This window comes from Trachemys scripta, chromosome 7, assembly GCF_013100865.1.
Source record: "Trachemys scripta elegans isolate TJP31775 chromosome 7, CAS_Tse_1.0, whole genome shotgun sequence".
NCBI classification, from domain to species: Eukaryota; Metazoa; Chordata; order Testudines; family Emydidae; genus Trachemys; species Trachemys scripta.
This window is the reverse complement of record NC_048304.1, coordinates 87,194,675-87,214,738: the sequence shown is the minus strand read 5'-3', so window position 1 is coordinate 87,214,738 and position 20,064 is coordinate 87,194,675. Positions and strand designations below refer to the sequence as shown.

The 20,064-nt window shown below is 36.9% G+C and overlaps 1 protein-coding gene across 2 annotated transcripts in view; it reads right to left on the bottom strand.

The window, feature by feature from the left end:
- Positions 1-422: 422 nt before the first annotated feature.
- The window catches only part of IPMK (inositol polyphosphate multikinase), an 80,102-nt gene continuing 60,460 nt past the window's right edge, over positions 423-20,064 (bottom strand). For both annotated transcript variants that reach the window (XM_034775270.1, XM_034775271.1), the window contains exons 5-6: positions 7,575-7,656; positions 423-6,406 (exon numbers count right to left, since the gene is read on the bottom strand). In XM_034775270.1, the coding sequence (XP_034631161.1) occupies positions 5,772-6,406; positions 7,575-7,656 (717 nt within the window). In that variant the 3' untranslated portion in view covers positions 423-5,771. The remainder of the gene's footprint in view (positions 6,407-7,574; positions 7,657-20,064) is intronic.

Sequence of the window (20,064 nt, the reverse complement as noted above, 5' to 3'; positions counted from 1 at the left end):
AAAAAAGCTCTTCTACAGGGAAGAGGCTCTCAAGGGATAGTAGCAGTAACTGAGTGCAACGCTAATGGATGGAAGCAGAGAACTGTAGCTCAACTGTAGTACAGCATTCTATCCAGTAGAGAAACAGATTTCTGCAGAAAAAGCCCAGTTTCAGCAGAGCTGCCTCCCTTGTGCTGACAGGCAGGCTTTACCAGGAGTGGATGCCCCACTGAGAGAGAAACACTTTCCCACCAATGGTGCTAAATCCAAGGGAGTATCTGACCTCCTGCTTGTTGATATTATCTGGTATGTAGCGGTGAACAGAATGAGATTGAACTGGGAGATAAAACAGTGCAAACAGTGGGGAAAAGAATATAGATACATGGATTTTTGTTTGTTGGCAATAGTGCATATTAATAAAGGAAGCAATTACACATACAAAATCACTTGCTGAACATTTTAATAGTTTGCGAAATATACAGCTATTAGAATTACCTAAATATCACTCATAATTAAATTACAAAAAAGTTGGTATATAGCATATTCTATTGGTCTATAAAGTAATGGATATGTTATACATCCACAATACCCCCTGCAGTCCAGTAATGGCAAAAAACAAAGTATGAACTACAGTCAAACATATACAAATTAAAGGAGATAGAGTGACATAATTTAGACATTTGAACCAAAGAAACTGAAACCAGACTAGGTACATTCATCAAGTACAAGAAATTTAGCATTGTAGTTTTTAAAGTCACCAGTTAATAACACAGCTTTAGGTGCACTTTCACATGCTTTCAAATATCTTCCAGTACAGATCCCAGGGTAATAAAGTGCCTTTGTTCACTCTAGTTTCACTTATATTCAGGTGCAATATACATCACACTTGGAAAGCATTACTTCATAGCAGATTTATTAATATCTCATTGAGCAGATTAGTTTCAAGTCCCAATGTTTATACAATTTAAAAACAAGGTGTTTTAAAAGTACATTTGTTCCTGGTTACCACTCTTCTGCATAATCTCCTTATTTCTGTTGGATTTCATATAATCAAAATGATTTCCAACAAGAATTAACTCCAAATATGTGGGGCCCATCTTTATGAAATAAAATTATGGAAAAATATTTCCTGAAATTCACTTTTCCTATAACAGATTTTTATTTTTTTTTTTTTATTGTGTCAATTATGACAAACATTTGCAATTTGGAAGTTGTAATGTTCACTGGTGCTTTAATTAACAATTTATGTACAATGGCAAATGTGCAGTATTTAGCCTGTGGATATGTAATTGAATGAACTTCACAGTAAGACTTACTACAATATGTTTGTAATTCAATGGACAGCATGAGCAAGTACCATAGGAATGAGATACATGAAAGCTTAAAGTCTTTGGACATTATCTGTAATAGTTACTTGCATTGCAGGATTGAGCAGATGTCCCACTCACTGTATACAATGATCCTTTACTGCTTTCAGCTGTACTACTTTAACCACCCCAAGCCCAGCACTGAATATTGATTACATTAAAACAACAGTCTTGTTTTCATGCACCATGCTTTGAAAGGTTCTCTTTTAAACACAGACACAGCTAGTTTCATAAAACCTAAGATAACTAGTTTCCAACCAGATTACATTTCAGATTACATTACTCTTTTGATGGTGACAAATGTTCATGTACAATTGCATTTTCCACATTATTTAAAGCATTTGGGCAATGTTCTCCAGTAGGTGTACCTTAGTTATATAGATATGGGACTTTTAAAAAAAAAAAAAATTATCATTAAAATCCTCTTTTAAGCATTCCATATGATGCTTTAGATGCTACATATGTGAGGTCACTAAAGGTATCAAAGCAGGAGCTGAAGGCACTCAGCAGGGAAGATTATTGCAAAAAAGTAAACAATTAAATAAGCAAATAATAGTTTTAAATAGCAGATGTGGACAGGTTTATATAGAAGGCTATTAAAGTAGTCCAAGTCTTAAAAAAGCCGATAAACCTAAAATTGTTAGCCCCTACCAGACATGTTAGTGGTTCTACCCTTTCTTCCTCTTCCTAGACTTCATATTACTTCCAGTTTAAACAGAATGTAAAATAGTTTCAATGGTGTTCAAAAGTTTTTAGGTTGCAAGTAACAAATGTTCACATCCTTATGTAGTTCATTCTTTTTTGTTGTCATGGACTAAGGGCCTGATCTTGCGTACTTTCTTATCCAGAACTCCCACTGAAGTCTATAGGAGTTCTCTGTACACAATAAATGCGTGATTGGCACCCTAGGCATATTGATTTATGCCAATAACTTGATTACTCTGTTAATCCAAATCAAGTAATCTTTCCTACTCAACAGTCTATAAACCCCAAACGGAAATGTAGTGTTATGTAGAAGCAAAAATACAGTCCAACTGCACACTAGGGAAAAAATTAACAGTTTGAGAATATTACAAGCTCCATGTTAAACACTGTTCATAGTGAAGATTTTATAGTTTTAACTTGTAAAACTAGCTGAATAAATTATTCAACAATTCATAATCGTATAATAATTTCCAACTTCATTTGAATCTATGCAACAAATTCCACCAATATGCAAAAATATCAAGAATGTAAATGCTTTGTTATAAAAATGTATACAATTTAAATTCCTATTAGGTAAACCTGTACACAATTCCGACAATTACATAGCTAGAAAGTCTTTAGACTATATTCACAAAAATACATTTAAAGCAACATTTTCATGAATTTTCCCTTTTGACAACTGATTTTTTTTTGTTAGATCAAATGTCTTTCATGCTTATTGCTTAAATCAAAACACTCATTTAATCAGATTTAATCAATAGATAATAGTGATCAGGTATTACTCCAGTCAGTTATTATTTGTTTTTATTTAGCAGAAATACCCATAAGTTTCACTAATATTTAAGTGAAGACTACTGAGTAACTGTTCTCTATATTGTACAGTTCATACATTTATAATATGGGGATTGTAAAGAGGGGACACAGACCATATGAAAAATTAGGCCCAAAAGAATCAATGCTAAAACACCTGCATACTGGTCAGTGTGTCTTCCTTTTGTTTACCGTTGATTTTTGTAATCGGTTTACCAATGAAAGTCAAGGTACTAGTTTCAGTGATCTAACTACATTTCCAACTAAAACTGAAAATGTTGATTTGAACTGTACAAGACACTAATATATTAACCTAAAATGTGCAAAAATAGTCTGAATGTAGTAATTTTGCAGGCTTAAACTCACTGGAGATACTATGTTGAAGCACTTCCACAACAAGCATTCAGCTATACCTAATTTCAGATTAAAAATACTAGTTCTATCTTCTGAGTTGCAGTTTTAATTAATAGAAAATATATCTGTAATTTCTGTTAAAAAAGGATATAATTATTTAGATTATTTTATTCAAAATAATCTGACAATTTAATATTCCAGGTGCATTGCCTGCCATAATCAACACAGCCATAATCAACACTAAAAGGGCATTCAAATACTTAAGACATATATATTACAGTACAGACAGGAGTGCACACACATTTCTGACTGGGAGAAGACAGATCATTTTCCAACAACCATGGAATCAAAAAAGTTTGATTTCCCTTGCACAAATGTAGTAATAGGCAACAGAGATGAATTACAGGTGAAAACTCAAATGCAACTATAAAGTGGATTTTCTACTGCTTTTTCTATAAAGCATTTTAAATATAATTGGGAAAATTGTCATTAACAAGCTAAACTACTCTAATTGCCATAAACAGGCTAGAATAGTGTTAACCACTTGTAGGACAGAACAAAACAGTAACACACAGAAACAAGAGCACAATTGCAACAAAATGAAACTTTCCCAGGAATATGACTTAAATCAATACTCCTAACTTCTGGTGAGCATCAGAGAGTCTACATTTAAGCTTGTAAAGGAAATGCCACCAAAACATAAAATATCCTTTATTATTTTCCTTTAGCCTTCACTACACTTTGCATAAAATTTCCATTAAAATGACTATGTTCCTATTTTTGAACAATTATTTTTTCCATGCTTTGAATACATCTTGCCTTGCAAATTGCTTGTTTTAACACTAAGGTATTATCAAATATTAACTTTAAAAAAAAAATCAAACAATTTAGTTTACAACCTATTGTGTTGTATTTTTATTTTGCTTCTAATTAAATAAGTATCTCAGCATCTAAATGTTGAGACAGCCTGATATCAAAACTAGTTAGATTGAAAAGGCAATTATCTCTTTCCAAAATACAAAACTGTTTCTAAAAAAATTTGCAAAGGGATTTGTACAAATGAGTGCACAGTGCATAACACTATATTGAGAAGCAAGGCCACATTAAATCCATATTCAGAATTAATAAATATGTAATTCCAAGAGCAGAGTTCATTCTAGCCATTTTATTTTGGGGGTTTAACTTCAGCATAAAGCATCTTTCACAACATTCACAGCATCTCATACTGCTGACTATGTATGCAATTTAGGATAGCAGCATAAACAGCACCTAAAGGGGCACGCAAAATATACTTGGACGTTCCATCACAAAACTAATGCATATGAATCTTTATTTTGCCTGTACACAAAAACAGATTTGCTTTCAAATTACATAGCTTGCTTGTGTGTCAGTAATAAGGATCAAATTTAGCCCTGGTGTAAGTAAGGTACAACTCCAGTGAAGTGAATGAAACCGTACCAGATTACACAAGGGTTAAATTTGGTCTTACAGTTACAAGGGCTCCTCTGCATGTCCCACTCATGGCTTCTATTAGGCACTGCCCTACAGAGGAACTCTGAACATTTAATAGAAAATAATAAATAAATAAAACCAACAGGCAGAGGAAATCACAATATGTAATAAATGTTCCTTTTAAAAATGCCACGTTTTGTTTTGCTTTTTTTGCTATAATGTCATTTTTAGAAGAAAGGAATCTGATGGAAGTTCTCCAGTTCTCCATTTAATCACAATGGCAGAAAGATAACCTGAACAGGCTTAGGAATTTTACATCAAATACAAGATGGGATTTCTAGATTTTTCTTTTTCCTTTTAAATTATAAAGACTTCTCACTCAAATATACAATTAAAGTCATTTTCATTTATGAGTCTTTAGTCCAGCATTTCAATAGCACTTACACATTAATTACATTGTAATCTGTCGACTATGAACTTACATTAAGGGCTACCCATGAGAAAGGGGAAGCTCCTACCAGTTTTTAGAATGCAGCAATATCATGCCATTTCTTTAAGAAGCACCACTTGATATGCTGGTTGCTAAATTAGAATTCAGCATGTAAATAGGATTTCTCTCAAAGTAGGGTTACTCCAGTTTTAACAATGTAGTAATCACGGAGGGCAATACTGAGGACATCAGCCTAGTTTTCTGCCTATCTTCCAACAACCTGTTAATTTAGATATGGCTCAGTGTCAAGGCTAGGTTGACAGACATCATCTAACCTAAAGCAGTTATCGGGAGCTACCTCAATCATTAACTCTGAGATAGCACTTTTCCTTTGATTTGGGCAAAGCATGTTTCATTACATTAATTCAGATATCCACTATCACCACTTCTTGAACTTCCTAAAAATTGTATCCTTTCATACTTTACTAATCAACTACCAATTAATTTTCCTGAGTAAGAATATAAAAAGTTAAACCCTTCTACCAAAAGTACAAAGACAAATAAAATGTAGTAGAACAATACAAACCCAGTTATACAGCATTACAAGAGCAGAAATTCTTTATGTTGTTGCTTTTCGTTATCATTGGCCCCCACTAAAATCCATAACAAAGAATTTAGTTATCCAAAATATTTTGAAGTACAGTAATTAAATTCTTCAGACCATAAATGTAGCCATTGTCCTTTGTGTTACTAGGAAACACATGAGCAAAATCTATCATTTTGACTTCTACATCTGCATTTTCCTTCATCTCTTTGGGCATATGGCAGAAAACCTTTTCCAGTTGGGGTATAACATTTCCATTTAGATGTTCTTGGGAAATGCAAGTGCTGCTTTTCCATACATTGTCTTGCTCCAGGTTTTCGGTTTTTAGTGAGATCTGACTGTGGTGCCTCTTTGAATATGCCTTTTTGTGAAATGCATAAATTTTAGGCAAGCTTTTACCTACAGAGGCCTCTCTTTTTCCATTCTCTGTAGAATTTATTACATGGATATTATTATTATACTCCAGTAAGTCTCCATCTTGTAACAGTCCTTTAGGCACTACTCTCTTCTCTGCTAAAGTGCCATCACTCAACCTTGTGGCTGTCAGCTGACATGAACCTTCATAAACAAACAGTAATGAACTTGCATAGAAGTTAAGCTGCTCCTGGCTCTCAAACCACTGCAAGATTTTTTCAATCTTTTGAATACTGGCAGCAACAGCATCTTTTCTCAAGCAGTACCCATTATGAAAAAACCTGGACATTCCTGAAAAAAGAAAACAAACTTTCAGGATAAGTAATGTTATAGTATATGTATTGCTTTTAAAATCAACATTAAAAAGGATTTTTTTCCTTCTATTACAGTTGTAAGCTTTTGGGTCCAAATCTGTTCTCACTGATTTCAGTGGCTCAAAATCAAGATACATACAATATGTTCCTTTCTATACACACTTAAAATTCAAATAAATTAGAACTATATTGCATATCTAGCAGTATACATAGCACTCATAAGTATAAAACTGAAAGTATTGAAAATTGACAAATTTTTTCACAGAACAAGTGCAGCAAGGAAACCAGCCAAATAAGTTGTCAATCATGTCACACTTTCAATATGCATCAATCTTTTTGTGGGGAGACCAATGCTCCCAGGAAGAACGAGCAGTTTGGTCTCCATGCTCAAGTAGTCCTTGGTTTCTTTACTAGGACAAGGTGACAAATTAGTGCAGATGTGGAGGAATTTTTGTTAAATGGACATGTTTCAATTAGGAATTGGTTTGAAATAAACATCACAAAGATCATAAAACAGCCATATGGTGGCAACCTTTGTGGTGTACTGACCTGGCCCAGCTTTGAACAGGCTGGTTTTAGAGAGAAATAATTTTATTCTGAAACATACAAAGGCCACTGCACCACCCATTCTGCTGCAGTTATTTAGGAAGTTGATACAGGTTCGTTTTAAGATGCATTTCAGAAGGTAAGGGTGGGCTTAAATTCAGGAAAACTGACGTAAGTAAACATACATTTACAGCAGTCTTATCATAAAAGAACATAATGCATGCTCTATGATCTTTCAAAGCTAATTTTTTATCATCTGATGTTGTGTATTTAACACTCTTGTGAATTTATTCTACTAAGTCATATCGGCACAGAACAATTTACTTGTATTCTACCACAAATTACCTCCTTATTCACAAGAAACAAATGTTCTGGGACATTTACTGTAATCTGCAGAGCTTTTTAGGCCAAAATGCCTAAGTTTACATGGACTGTCACTGATTAATTCAAATGCCACCCGAGCCTGTTGCAGATCCAGCAGGTTATCCAGTGCACAGGGGTCCACAAGAAAATAGAAAATATTTAGAGTCTGAAATTTCCTATTCACCCAGTACTATGTGCATGTGCACATCCATCCACATATACTTTAATTCACTTACCGTCTTTTATTGTTTCTTTTGTTAAGCTTCTTCCATAGTGCTGGTTTTGTGTCTCATAACTGTCGGAATGAATATGGTAAACCTGCAAAAAGCAAAGGGAATATTGAATTCATCCAGAGCAGCTGATATTCCTGTATAGCTATGAGTCATGTAATAGACATACTAAGAAAACTTTGATAAATTTGTCCTAGTGAATCATACTACCAGATTTTAAGAGGTCAACACTGCCCTCTTGTGCTCTACTATGCCAATTACCAATCTGATCCAATTGTACTTTTTAAGAACACTGACTTTGGTAGTGATGAAATACCCGCAACTATCATTATCAACAACTTATTGCTATCTTGTAAGCAAACACTTTATAGCGCTGTCTAATATGGATTTATTTGGCAAACCAGAAAATAACATTCTACTACAGGTTTAACTACTTGCAGTAAGTTATTCCCACAGTAATACACTCTGGTGTAAAACAAACTCAACAAGCTTATAAAAATCAAGCCTAATTTTAAAGTTTCATAATTTTCAAAGTATGAACTATTTCAACAAGTTTACTAAGATAAGTAGTAATGTGGTTCCCTCTGCCAAACGGTAGCAGATTTTCAAGGCCTGACAGGTGAGTTTTTCATTTGGAACTGAAATTGGTATCAATCCAATTTTTTTTTAGGCATTGTCTGCACTACAAAGCTGTATGTTTTAGCAAAAGCAGTACAAACCTTTTAGTATGGATGCAGTTATAGCAGGATAATGGTGCTTAATACTGTATAGTTATTCCCATACAAGAAGGAGAATAAGCTGTACATACGGGTAGGGGAATATGCTGTACCACATAACTGAGCCACAGTAGAGTTTGCACCGGTGTAATTATTTCAGTTTTTTTTTTTTTTTTTTAACTGCAATCCTGACAGTTAGTTATACCAGGACAAAACTTGCTGGTCAACCAGATCTACGTACAATTTTTTTTTTTTTTTTAAACAACATTTACACAAAGCCTTGCTTTCAGAAGCAGGGATGTTTAACAACATGTCAAATAGGGACTTGTCTCTGGCAGAAACCTCATGCCTGGCACCTATGCTCTGTCCCAAGAAACAATGCTCTCGCGTTCTCTCCAAACAGTGCTAAGAGATCTAAACAAACTTGTAGCGAAAATTGCCTACTTAATACACTGGCCTTGTCTTCACTGCGTGCTAACCTCATGCTCACCCCCCCCGTTTTCCTCCAAGTGCTGTATACATTCACACATCCACACTGCTATCAGTGCCACATGGCAAGGCAGCAACCGTGTTCTGAACTGTAAGGCAGACGAGGTAGTTGTTATCGTGTGTTGGTACAAGGTTAATTCAGTTAATAGGTGCAGTCATGGGCATACACAATAAACTGAGGTATCTTAGTCCTCAATCCCTTCCTATAATCCCACTGGGCATCCATTCCTGTGTACTACCTTGCGATCTGCCTGTGCCTGTCCACATTCATATCCCTCTGCTCAGTGTCCATGATCCAAATTGATTGCTGTTGCTCCAGGCTTCCCCAACCCATGTTTCAAACAACAGTACAATGACCCCTGATAAGGCTGCACATCAGAATGCAGCCACCTGGCCATATGAACACACCAGAATCTTGATGCAGCTTTAAACTGAAGTGAGTAAAACCCATGACTTGAACAGTACAAAGAGGAAAATCAAACTAAGGTATATCTAAGAAGCTGTGAGAAGAACATGGGATCAAGCAGATCAGACAGCAGGGCAACAAGAAAAAGGAGCTGACTCAAGGTGAGCAACTGGAAGACCAGGAATAAGAAGAAATCAGTGATATCCCTACACCCATCTGCTTTACAAAGAACTGGACCATATTCCAAGCACCCATGTGAGCATGAAGGCCCATTTCACCACAGAATCATCTGTACAGCTGGGATGGCTGAAGGCTCAGAGCCCAGAAGCTCTGAATCACAGGACATGTTCCTTCATGTATCCCAGGAACATCGCTAAGTGGTGGAGGTTTCCCAAACATAAAAAGCAGGAGAGGACTTAGCATCTCAGGTCAGTAAGACAGAGGCTGCTATCTTTTTTAGTATAAAGAATTCTATGAAATAATAGAGTGGTTACTTAGCCTATAATTCTAGCTTTGGCTTCAACTGAGGGAGGATGTAACACAATTATGCTCACCTCCTAATTCCCTCTCTCCCCCACCGAATTCTCAATTCCCAAATCACACTGTTCAAAATGGTGGACAAGCAGAGAAAAATCTAACCAGCACTTACAGCTGATGAATGCAGTAGCTTATTTAATGAAAATGCTTTAATATAAAAGTTAGGAAGTTTGTGGCCACATCTCAACTAAAACATAAATTTTCATAATCTAACATCCCAAACACCTGCATGGTAAGATACCAAACCAGTACTGTAGCAGCTGGTTTATTACTGTTCTGATTTTAGTCCATTTGACTCACACACACACAACCCTTGTCACTCTCTATCTGCTCCAGAAAGAAACCAGATACAACACTAATGATTTATACATTGATTTGTATTCTTTAATGTATGCATAAACATTAAATCTGAATACAAGAAAACAGCCTCAATACACCACACAATTCAAATATGCCATGCAATCTCATTATTCAGCCCGTGTGTTCTCCCCATGCAGCTTGAATATGCAATCACAAATGATATCCCTAATGGCTTTTGGTATAGCAGATCCTGTGGCACTCATATGTTGGTTATCTCTAAATACACCTCAATTCACAATTGTCAGCAGCCCTGTCCATACAAAAGTATTTTCCCTCATGCTCAAGTATACTGTTGGGCATACAACATGCTCTAATCACACATATAGCATTAAAGATGCTACAGTCCAAACAAGTCAGTCAGCAGCACCATCATGCCTTTAGAGAGACAAGGTGGGCTGGTAGTACCTTTTATCGGACCAATTTCTGTAACTGTTTAATGATCTCCTGCATGGATTCCAGTGTGGTGTGGTAGGTGACAACCAGGGATGTGTAGTTTGAAGACTCCCTCGCCCCGTATTGAAGTAGGTTCTCTCGGGGTATTTGAGTAGTCCATTCCATGACATGACCTATTTCTCTGGTGGAATGTCCTCGTTTGGTGAACGTGACTAAGCGTGTTAAGGTGCGTATCCCGGACTTTCTTCCCTGAGCATATTCTGTGGTATCTGAGTGCCCGGCTGTAGTTAACAGATCTCTTGGCGTGTTTAGCATGGTTACTGGTATATACTTATCTGTAGGGTCCCATTGCTGAAGCAGACTGTGGTGTACAGGAAGTCGATGCTAGTGTGGGTGCGTTCTAGAGAGTTCTCGCCACTAGTCAGCCAAAGACACATTCAACCACTATTCTGCACTTGCTCAGCATGTTGCTTAAGTGCCTCTTGTAGTGCTGGCACACATCAGGTTAAGGCTGCAAGCACCAGGGCAGCAATGGATATGCTGCGTTGCCTAAAATCAAGATGACATGGCAGCTTAGCCATGTTGAAACAGGCCAGACTTACGGAACATCCTGGCATCATGCACACCCTGTCAGTGCATGCAGCGTAGGTGTCCATCAATATTCCATGTGGTCCACAAGGGCCCGCAGAACGACGAAGTAATACCCTTTCTTGTTAATATATTGGCTTGCTGGAAATGGTACATGTATCCCATCAATTGCACCTACCCAGTTTGGGAAGCCCCTCTATTCAAACCCCATTATTTGAATGTGGGGCCAGCACAGCATTAGTTGCCTTGCAAACCTCTGTTACTACTGCACCAACTGTAGATCTCCTAACCCAAAAGTGATCACCAACAGATCTATATAGCACTCTGGGGTTGCCAGTTTCGCTAGGGTGGTGGCAACACACTTTTGAACCTTTACTTGGTTCTCTCATCTGATTGCTTGGTGAGGCAAGTGCCAGGGCAAGGTCCCCACAAAGCTCCATGAATGTGTCTTCATGTGAAAGTGCTGGGCCCACTGCTGGTCATCCTATGTTTCCATCACAATGCAGTCCCCTCAGTGTGTGCTTCTGTTCTTGGCTCAGAAGTGGCAATCTGCATAGAGGTCATCTACCATTAAAAACTGCATCAGCTCAGTTCACATTGTTCCATTCAGTGGCTGCTGCTGTGCTACTTCTAATAGCAAATTAGAAGTGTCTTCTCTGTTCCAAGACAGATTTTGAAACCCCTGCCAAAGTTCCCTGGCAGCAGCTTCAGAAGAGGCACAAAAACCAAACACTGCTTTCATAAAAAGCCTTGGTCCTGGTAATTAGGGAGAGTAGAACCCATACCTTCCGCATGTAACACCACACTGCACCAGTAACACAAACACCCTACTTGACTAAAGGCTAGTACATTAAACTCCATCTCCTTAATTAGTCTGAATGCAATGACCCCTAATGGCAAAGCATTAAAATATTTTGAAGGAGTTTTGCTTTAAAGTTATCATGACTCTTTCTTCAGCCCTTACTCCAGCAAATGCCAAATGACCTCAGCATTTTGCTTTAATGAGACCCATTATATTTTTTTTGGGCAACCAATGTCTCTTCTTTACACAGTGTCCTTTCCCTTTATCATTTTTGGGTTTTAATAGTTATATATTCTTCAGCACATTAACTGTGCACCCATCCACAACATGGTCCATGAAACAAGGGATTACCTCCCAGTGGATCCTATACATCACCTCCAAAACATACATATACCATTGACATTCTGAGAGTCATTCCATCTCTAACTCACAAATTATTCATCCCAGGAGGTTGTGTACTTGCTAATAATTTTGTTTGTTTTACTATTTTAATGACAAGACTCCAAAATGGACAGCTGAAAAATTAAGGAGAGCTGCTGCTGTTTCACAACAATGGTAAGATGTGTTCTTTGGAAGAAAAAGCACCAAGTTATTGTCACATTCTGGGGTGCAATTCAGAACAGTGATGGGTTGTGTCACCACCTGCCCTGTAACACGGGTGCCTCACAATGCTTTGTTATTGTAGCTCCCAATCTGGGCCACTCACAACCATCCTACCCTGAATATCTGTGTAGAACTGCAGCCCTAGTCTAGCAGCCTGCCACCTTCACACCATACCAGCCCCACACTGGATTCCTCCGCCCTTGGTTATAAGCAGCAAGATGACGCCAACACACTCCAGTCCTGAACTTCCCCAGGCCTGTGTGCTCTGATATGTCCAGCCCTCTCCTGCAATGTACAGAGGAATAAGAAGATCCATTTGCTTCTTTAAGGAGACAACATACACCAGTTTGCCACACTAACTAGAGTTAACATTCACTCTTGTACAAATACAGTACTGTTGGTTTAGATTAACAGTAAAACAAGTTTATTAACAAAAGAAGATAGAACTTTACGTTAGTTCAAGTAGAAGAGAGAAAGTTAGAAATGATTACCAGCAAATAATAGTGAAAACACGTATTTAAAAGTCTAAAATTTAATCTATCAAGTTTTGATTCAACACTTTGTTCAAGCTGGCCTCTCTCACCCACAGTCTTCCAGCAAGATGGTGACTGGCACTCTCTTCAGTCAGGATCTCTTCCAGAGGCGCTGGTGCCTTTGTCTTCTTCGGGGAAAGAGATAACTTTGGGTTTTCTGCTCCTTTCTTTTACAGTCCAGCAAACCTTTGAAATAGATTATTCTGAAGGTTACCCCTCAAAGCAACTTTTATTCAAGCAGTGAGGAAGGCAACATGGAGTCTGGTGGTGAAGAAGTTGCCATGGTCTTTTTTCCCCCCTGCCGTTGTGTTTGCTGGAATGTGAATTGTTCTGTTCCCTGCCATCTCCTCCCCTGGCTGTCTTGATGATCCTGTTTACCACTTATATGTAAATCTTTGTTTAGAATAGATGAGTTTAACAACTTTTGCCTAGTTAGAGCTGTCTGGTTTTGAACATGTGTTAATAACATCATACAAGGGGGGGGGGGTACATAATTTTACATGTGTTGCTACATATATTTCACCATGATATTATTGACCAGCAAGTTAGTCGTTTTCGAGTGATACCTCACAATGCATATGTTGTACAAATATTATTACAACAGTATGTAGGGTGTGAATACAGGGGTGCTTTGGGTAACAGTTATGTAGATGGTCTATGTATATGTACTGCAAAATCATTACAAAAAATCTCTCTCACTGGAGTTGGGTGCAAACTTTGTATTCCACTATGCCTATGACAACCTGTTTTGAGGCAACCAGTTCCAGGGGTTCTAACGGACAAGGGTGTCACCACACAGTTACTGTCCAACACTAGTCAGAAAGAGTTACCTGGTAACTATTTAGAGTATTGATTTACACAGTATTCCTACAGTTCAAAAGAAAAGAAGAGAACCATCAGGTCCAGTGAGTGGATATCTTAGCATCTTAATGTACCAGAGTGTTATGGTTACGAATATATTTCTCAATATTCCTGTGCATTAATATAAATACTGTGAGGCTACCCAAGTTACAAATGGATTTAGCTGCAATTCCTCCAGTATATATATATATATTTTTTTTTAAACTACATTTAAAGACTGTCTAATCCAAATAAATATATATAAATTATAGTTAGGAATTTTGTTTCCAATATCTAAGGACAGTTAACCATAAAAATGGTACTCAATTCTATTCAAAAACATCTTTTCTGGATTCAATAGAAATGACCTATTGGAGTGTTCTAAACAAGTCTGACATCTCAAATACAACAATTCCTTTTCTGATAATCAGTGGAGTTGAAACCCAGGATCTGATAGGAATACTCCATTATACCCCTTACTTAACCTTACTCAATCATTACCTTGTGCCAAACAACAGTAATACACCTCTACCCCGATACAACGCTGTTCTCAGGAGCCAAAAAATCTTACCGCATTATAGGTGAAACTGCGTTATATTGAACTTGCTTTGATCCACTGGAGCGTGCAGCCCCCCCCCCGGAGCGCTGCTTTACCGTGTTATATCCGAACTCGTGTTATATCGGGGTAGAGGTGTAGTTGCATAGTTACAGCTGCATTCCTCTCTGTAACCAACTCCTTCTCCATACCCAGCACAATTAATTAAAACAACCTGACTTCTTGTTCAACCATGTTTTCTTCCCACTCAGATGCTGTTATCAACAACAAGACTCCCTTCCCCAAATGAATTTGCCTCTGGACCAAACTGTTTCAACCCAGGTGTTGCAACCAACAGCACTAGCTCATTTTTGTCAAATACATTAGCCAAGAATATGACAAGCCAAACCGGTAACCTTCTTCATAATGCAAAAAGTGATTAGACAGGAAAGATCTCTATTTACCCTCCCCTTTACAACTATAGTTCACTGACTGCAAGGAGTATGCCCACTTGATCTCCATTCAACATCCCAGGGGAAAGTAAAATCTCAAGGTCCTGCCAAAATCACCTAAAATAAAAAATTTTCCTTCAAAAGTTAGCTGCCATTTTTGCCCTATGCATGTGACCAAGAATCGCTGCATGTATCTGATCCCACTAGACCCCAAACAAAGACCATGCATCTGGTTCTTTGTGGGCAGATCTGTGCACCAATGAAGAGCCCCAAGTTAATGGGTTTCCACATGGGCAGACCCAGATGCAGAATTGGGGCCCAGCACACCAGTCTCTTTTTCAACAGATGTTAATAATGTGAATTCTACAAGAGAAGAAGGCAAAGAAATTCAAATAATGATTAACTTTCAAAGAAAACCCTCCTCATATGAACTCAACCAGGACTTTGTTCTTGTTTCCAGGCGTGTCAATGTGTTATCTTATTTCTGTTTAGTTCAAACAGATCCTCGTGTGAGAGAGATCTCTTTTTAAGTACAGTTTTAGTTAACATTACATATTTGATTTAATGTAAACCTCAAATTCAAAAGAAAAGGTGGATCCAATATTCTCCTTTTAAAATGTTTAATACATTAATAAAATGACTGGGTTGAAAATTTGCAACTCCAAATATTAAGTTGTAAGACTGATTTACAGAAATCAAGGCAAATATTACATTATATTACTTATACTAATCCAGTACTGATTTTCAGGGCAAGACAGTGAAATATACAAACTGTTGAAAATCAATCTATGGTTGACCCCCCTCTCCCCCGATCCTCTACAGACCTTCATCTAAATATTTATCAAATAAAGTACTATTCTGGTTTCATAAATAAATATCTAGATTAAATATTTTTCAGACTTCTTGAACAAAAATCAGTTTTATAAATTTGCAAATTAAGCTTCATTACTGATTCTGAAAACATTTAAAAGATGATCACTTATTATTCAGAAGTGCTTTTATTTATTCATTCGGTCTTATTTATTTTTACATATAAATATATTTTATAAAATTATATAATTATACATACAGCGTTCTGTTTACATAAAGGTATCTCTGCTCTTACAGCAAGAATCTTAAATATCAATAGCCTGCCTGCTCAAAGATTGGAAGAACCAGGCAGAAAGGAACGTGTGACATGATGAAACACAGCAAGCAAAAAAATATTGAGACATTTTGATGCAAATCAATATAGTTCCATTATACCAGCAGAGGACCTGGCCCACTAAGCTTTGACAAGCACTTTTTTTTGTGTGTGTGGGGGGGGGGGGGGGAAGAGGGAGGGGATTAAGGATTTGAAAAACCTCTAGGAACTCTTTTATTCTCTCATTCTAATGCCCTTAATCTCTAGTAATGGCTGGTATTGTATTGTTATTGACAAGGATTGTAAATTCACTTAGAAATGTTGACATATGTACTCTCTTTTGCACTGACACCATGAAGGTACAAAATCTCACTGCTGCTGAGTGAGAAAGTCACAAAGATACAAAGTGTACAGTTTGTTCTCTGGTTTATAAACAACAGATCTGGTTTATGTGCACACTGGTTTAGGAGAACAGCTCTGAGTAAGCATACAATTAATTAAGTGAAGACATACAGTTTGAATATACAGTTTTAACTCATTCCTTGAGTAAGTAACAAAGAACACTTCAGTACCAAGTTATAGATTCAGAACTGATTTAAATTAGTTCAGTGAGAAAGCAGAATATAACTGAGAATTCCTATGAAAAACTATTCAAATTATAAACGATCTCAAAATGTTTTCTGAAGTACAAAAGATCTGTAGTCCAAAGCATTATTCCACAGAGTAGTTAAGCTTTCAAGAGCAGTTAAGACATGTGTGCTGCACCATAACCTTTCAATAAATGGGGGAGCAGTGGTGGGCAGTCTCTTTGCCTCATGTATCATTATTTATATTATGGTAGCACATAGGAATCCCAATCAATGATCAAAGCCCTGTTGGACAGACAATAATGACAACAGTCCCTGATCTAGAGAAACTAAAAGTACATACTTTTAGCAGCCAGGATAATTAACCTTTGGAACTTTTAACAGGCAATGTAGTGGATTACCCAACACTCGGAACCTTTAATCAAAAAGAGATGTCTTTCTAAAGAGATATCTTTTAGTTCAACCACAACTTATTGGACTGACTTTTTGGAATTACTGTATCAAATTCTGTGGCCTACATTCTGCCAGAGATCAGACTAGGCAAATGATCATAGTGGTCCTTCAGACATTAAAATCTTTGACTTACAGTCTTGCTGTCAGATAGGAAATGACAGGTGAGCAACACAGATAAATAGGGGGAAGATGGGCGGACAAGGTAACTAACTAAACAGTTTTGCAGAAAATCAAAATCTTGGCTTGTCGCTTGCCAAAATCAATTATCTTGGATTTGACTTCCAGTAAGTTTCTCTGAGTTTTAGTCTCAGAAATTTAGACTCATGAGTATGTAGGATAATGTGACCTGTTACGGTTTTCACCACATTTACAATATCAAAAGAGTATGAAAAGTGAGTGCAAGATTTTTCAACAACTCCATTACTAGTCTCCCTTCATTGCCTCCCAGATCTTGCTACAGTGTATTAGATGCAATGAGATCTACAATCACCTCTGGAGAGAGCTTTCAACAATAAAAGAAATGGTTTCAGTTGAAGTCAGTCAAGATAATTAACACGGATATCTGGGTCATGGAAACTTTCCATATGCTGGAAAGAAAAGCCATGAAAATAGCTCTAATGATATGTGCCTGCTTTATACTGTGTGCTAACTGTATTAACTTCTATTAACAGAGGAGAGATTACACTTGTGAAGATTAATTTACTGCTTTAAAGACAATTTCATTAGCACTAAGGACTGCATGGGAGCGGGAGGTCAGTGGTTTGAGCACTGGTCTGCTAAACCCAGGGTTATGAGTTCAATCCTTGAGGAGGCCACTTAGGGATCTGGGGCAAAATCAGTACTTGGTCCTGCTAGTGAAGGCAGGGGGCTGGACTCAATGACCTTTCAAGGTCCCTTCCAGTTCTAGGAGATAGGATATCTCCATTTAAAAAAAAAAAAATGTTTTGAGTGCAATATTATGGATGAAAATTTTATACCACTGAAGTCAAGAAATTCAAAGTTATGGATCCTAAAATCAAACACTTCCCCTGTCACAGGTGACACTGGTTCTTTAAGAGGGAGCAAAGCCAGTGGACCTGGTACAGGTCTGCTAACATCAGCTGAGCTTTAGAAGAAGGAACCTGGGCTTAGAGTGAGGGAGATCCAGGGACTCAGAGCTAGGAAGCAGGACTGCCAGAGTCCCCTGGGAGGGGAGTCAGTGACAGCCTGAGAAGTAAAGGGGAAAATCCCTTGAGAGTTATAGACCAGGGTGAGCTGAAGAACTGTTTTTGTTTGTTTTGCTTAAGTTTGGGGCAAATAAAAGAGACTGTTGGTGTGTTAATATGTCTTTGCAAGCTGTATGTGGCCTGCCTTGTTACACCCCCACTCTCCCTGCATTTATGCAGTATTTTGTACTGTTGTATATGCTGTTAAAATCTATTTCTTATACCGCAGATATGGGTGTCAAATTTTGTTTCCCACACCATATTTTACATTTCTCAACTTATGTGTTAAATTCTCTTTGCATTAAAGTTGGTTGTTTTGTAATCAATTTCCTTTTTAAAAAAAAAAAAAAAAAAAAACTAATCCCACGCTGTACTACACACAATTTTATCAATGTTCAATATGAGACTATGAATCTATCTGGAGCACAAATCTTTAGGTTCGCTGAAGTGAATGCACATTCCAAATCTATTCTTCACATACCTCAGACATGTGTGCACATTTAGTGGAATGCCTATTCATTGAAATAAAATGCACCTGTGTTTAGTATATTGAAAACACCGCCAGAAATATTCCGATAGAACAATAGGTTTACTTTACAAAGTACTTGCTTCTTTTCACAAGTGTGTTTTAGGACACACTATAATAAAAAAGAGACATTGTCTTATGGTCTCTCTCGACCCATCCTCCAATTCATAACGACTCTGTATCAACTAGAGCAATGTCTTAGATGGAAAGTGTAATAATAGGTAAATATTTTATGTATTTTTAGCTGCCCTTATGCTATTGTAAGTGGTTAGTGCTTTTTGAACAATGGTTAATCACAATTTCTACTTTTATTTTTTATTTTATTTGTTCACCCATCTGTTCTCTCTGCTGGAAACACAGAGACCTAGTAACATGAGGGCAGTTTGATCTCTCACAGGGTACCAGTAAGTGAACTGCAGACTACACTTTGAAAACCTCTGCTATATAACATGCTCTAAGGCAGGGGTTCCCAAACTTTTTTCCCTGAGGCCCAGCTGTTCAGCTGCAATAGGCACTGCGGCCCACTATTAACACTTCTTGAGGAAAATTATTTTAATTACATACATATAAACTGTAAATAAACAATGAACATGTTTCCTTTTCATTTTAATGTAAACAATTGTAATGATAGAAATCCCTAGCAATATGCACTCAAAGAAAAGCTTCAAGATCTCTGAAACCAAACAATTTTAGTAAAACTACAGTTGGAAAAAAAAAATGTTGAGAGCAAAATGTCATGTTCACACAGGGAAAAAACACTGTATAAATGTATAATGTATAAAACTGAATAAGCAACACAACGTTAACAAAATTGTTAAAAAATACATTGTGTTATTTTTTTATTTTAAAATAAAAATGTTGTCCAACTTTGAACACTATATTGTGTTTCAATTTTTTTTAGTGTAAAATCTGAATTTCTGAGCTGTGGAAGTAAAGACCCAACTCTACTCATCAGAAAAGAATCAAATATTGTAACTAAAAATATAAAGTAAGTTAACACAACACAGTCAGGCAATGGGTACTCATCCGATCTGCTAAAGGAGAATCCAAACTTCAAGTATTTGTCATCATATTTTCTTACCACTTTATTTATTCATTCACCTGGCTCATTTTGTGTAGCTGTAGTTGGTCCAGGACTTTCGTTATCTTCTCCAACAGTGCACCCTTCTCATTTTCAAAAATTAATAAATCCATGTCAGACTGAAATATTGTTTTGCCATTTTTTACAATTGTAAATGATGGACTGCGTACACGTTCCTAGGTTACCTTGCAGTGAAATGCACCCTTGTACTTGCAATAATTAAACATACTGTAGCTTATTTAAAAAATAAGGTTTTTTTTTCTATAC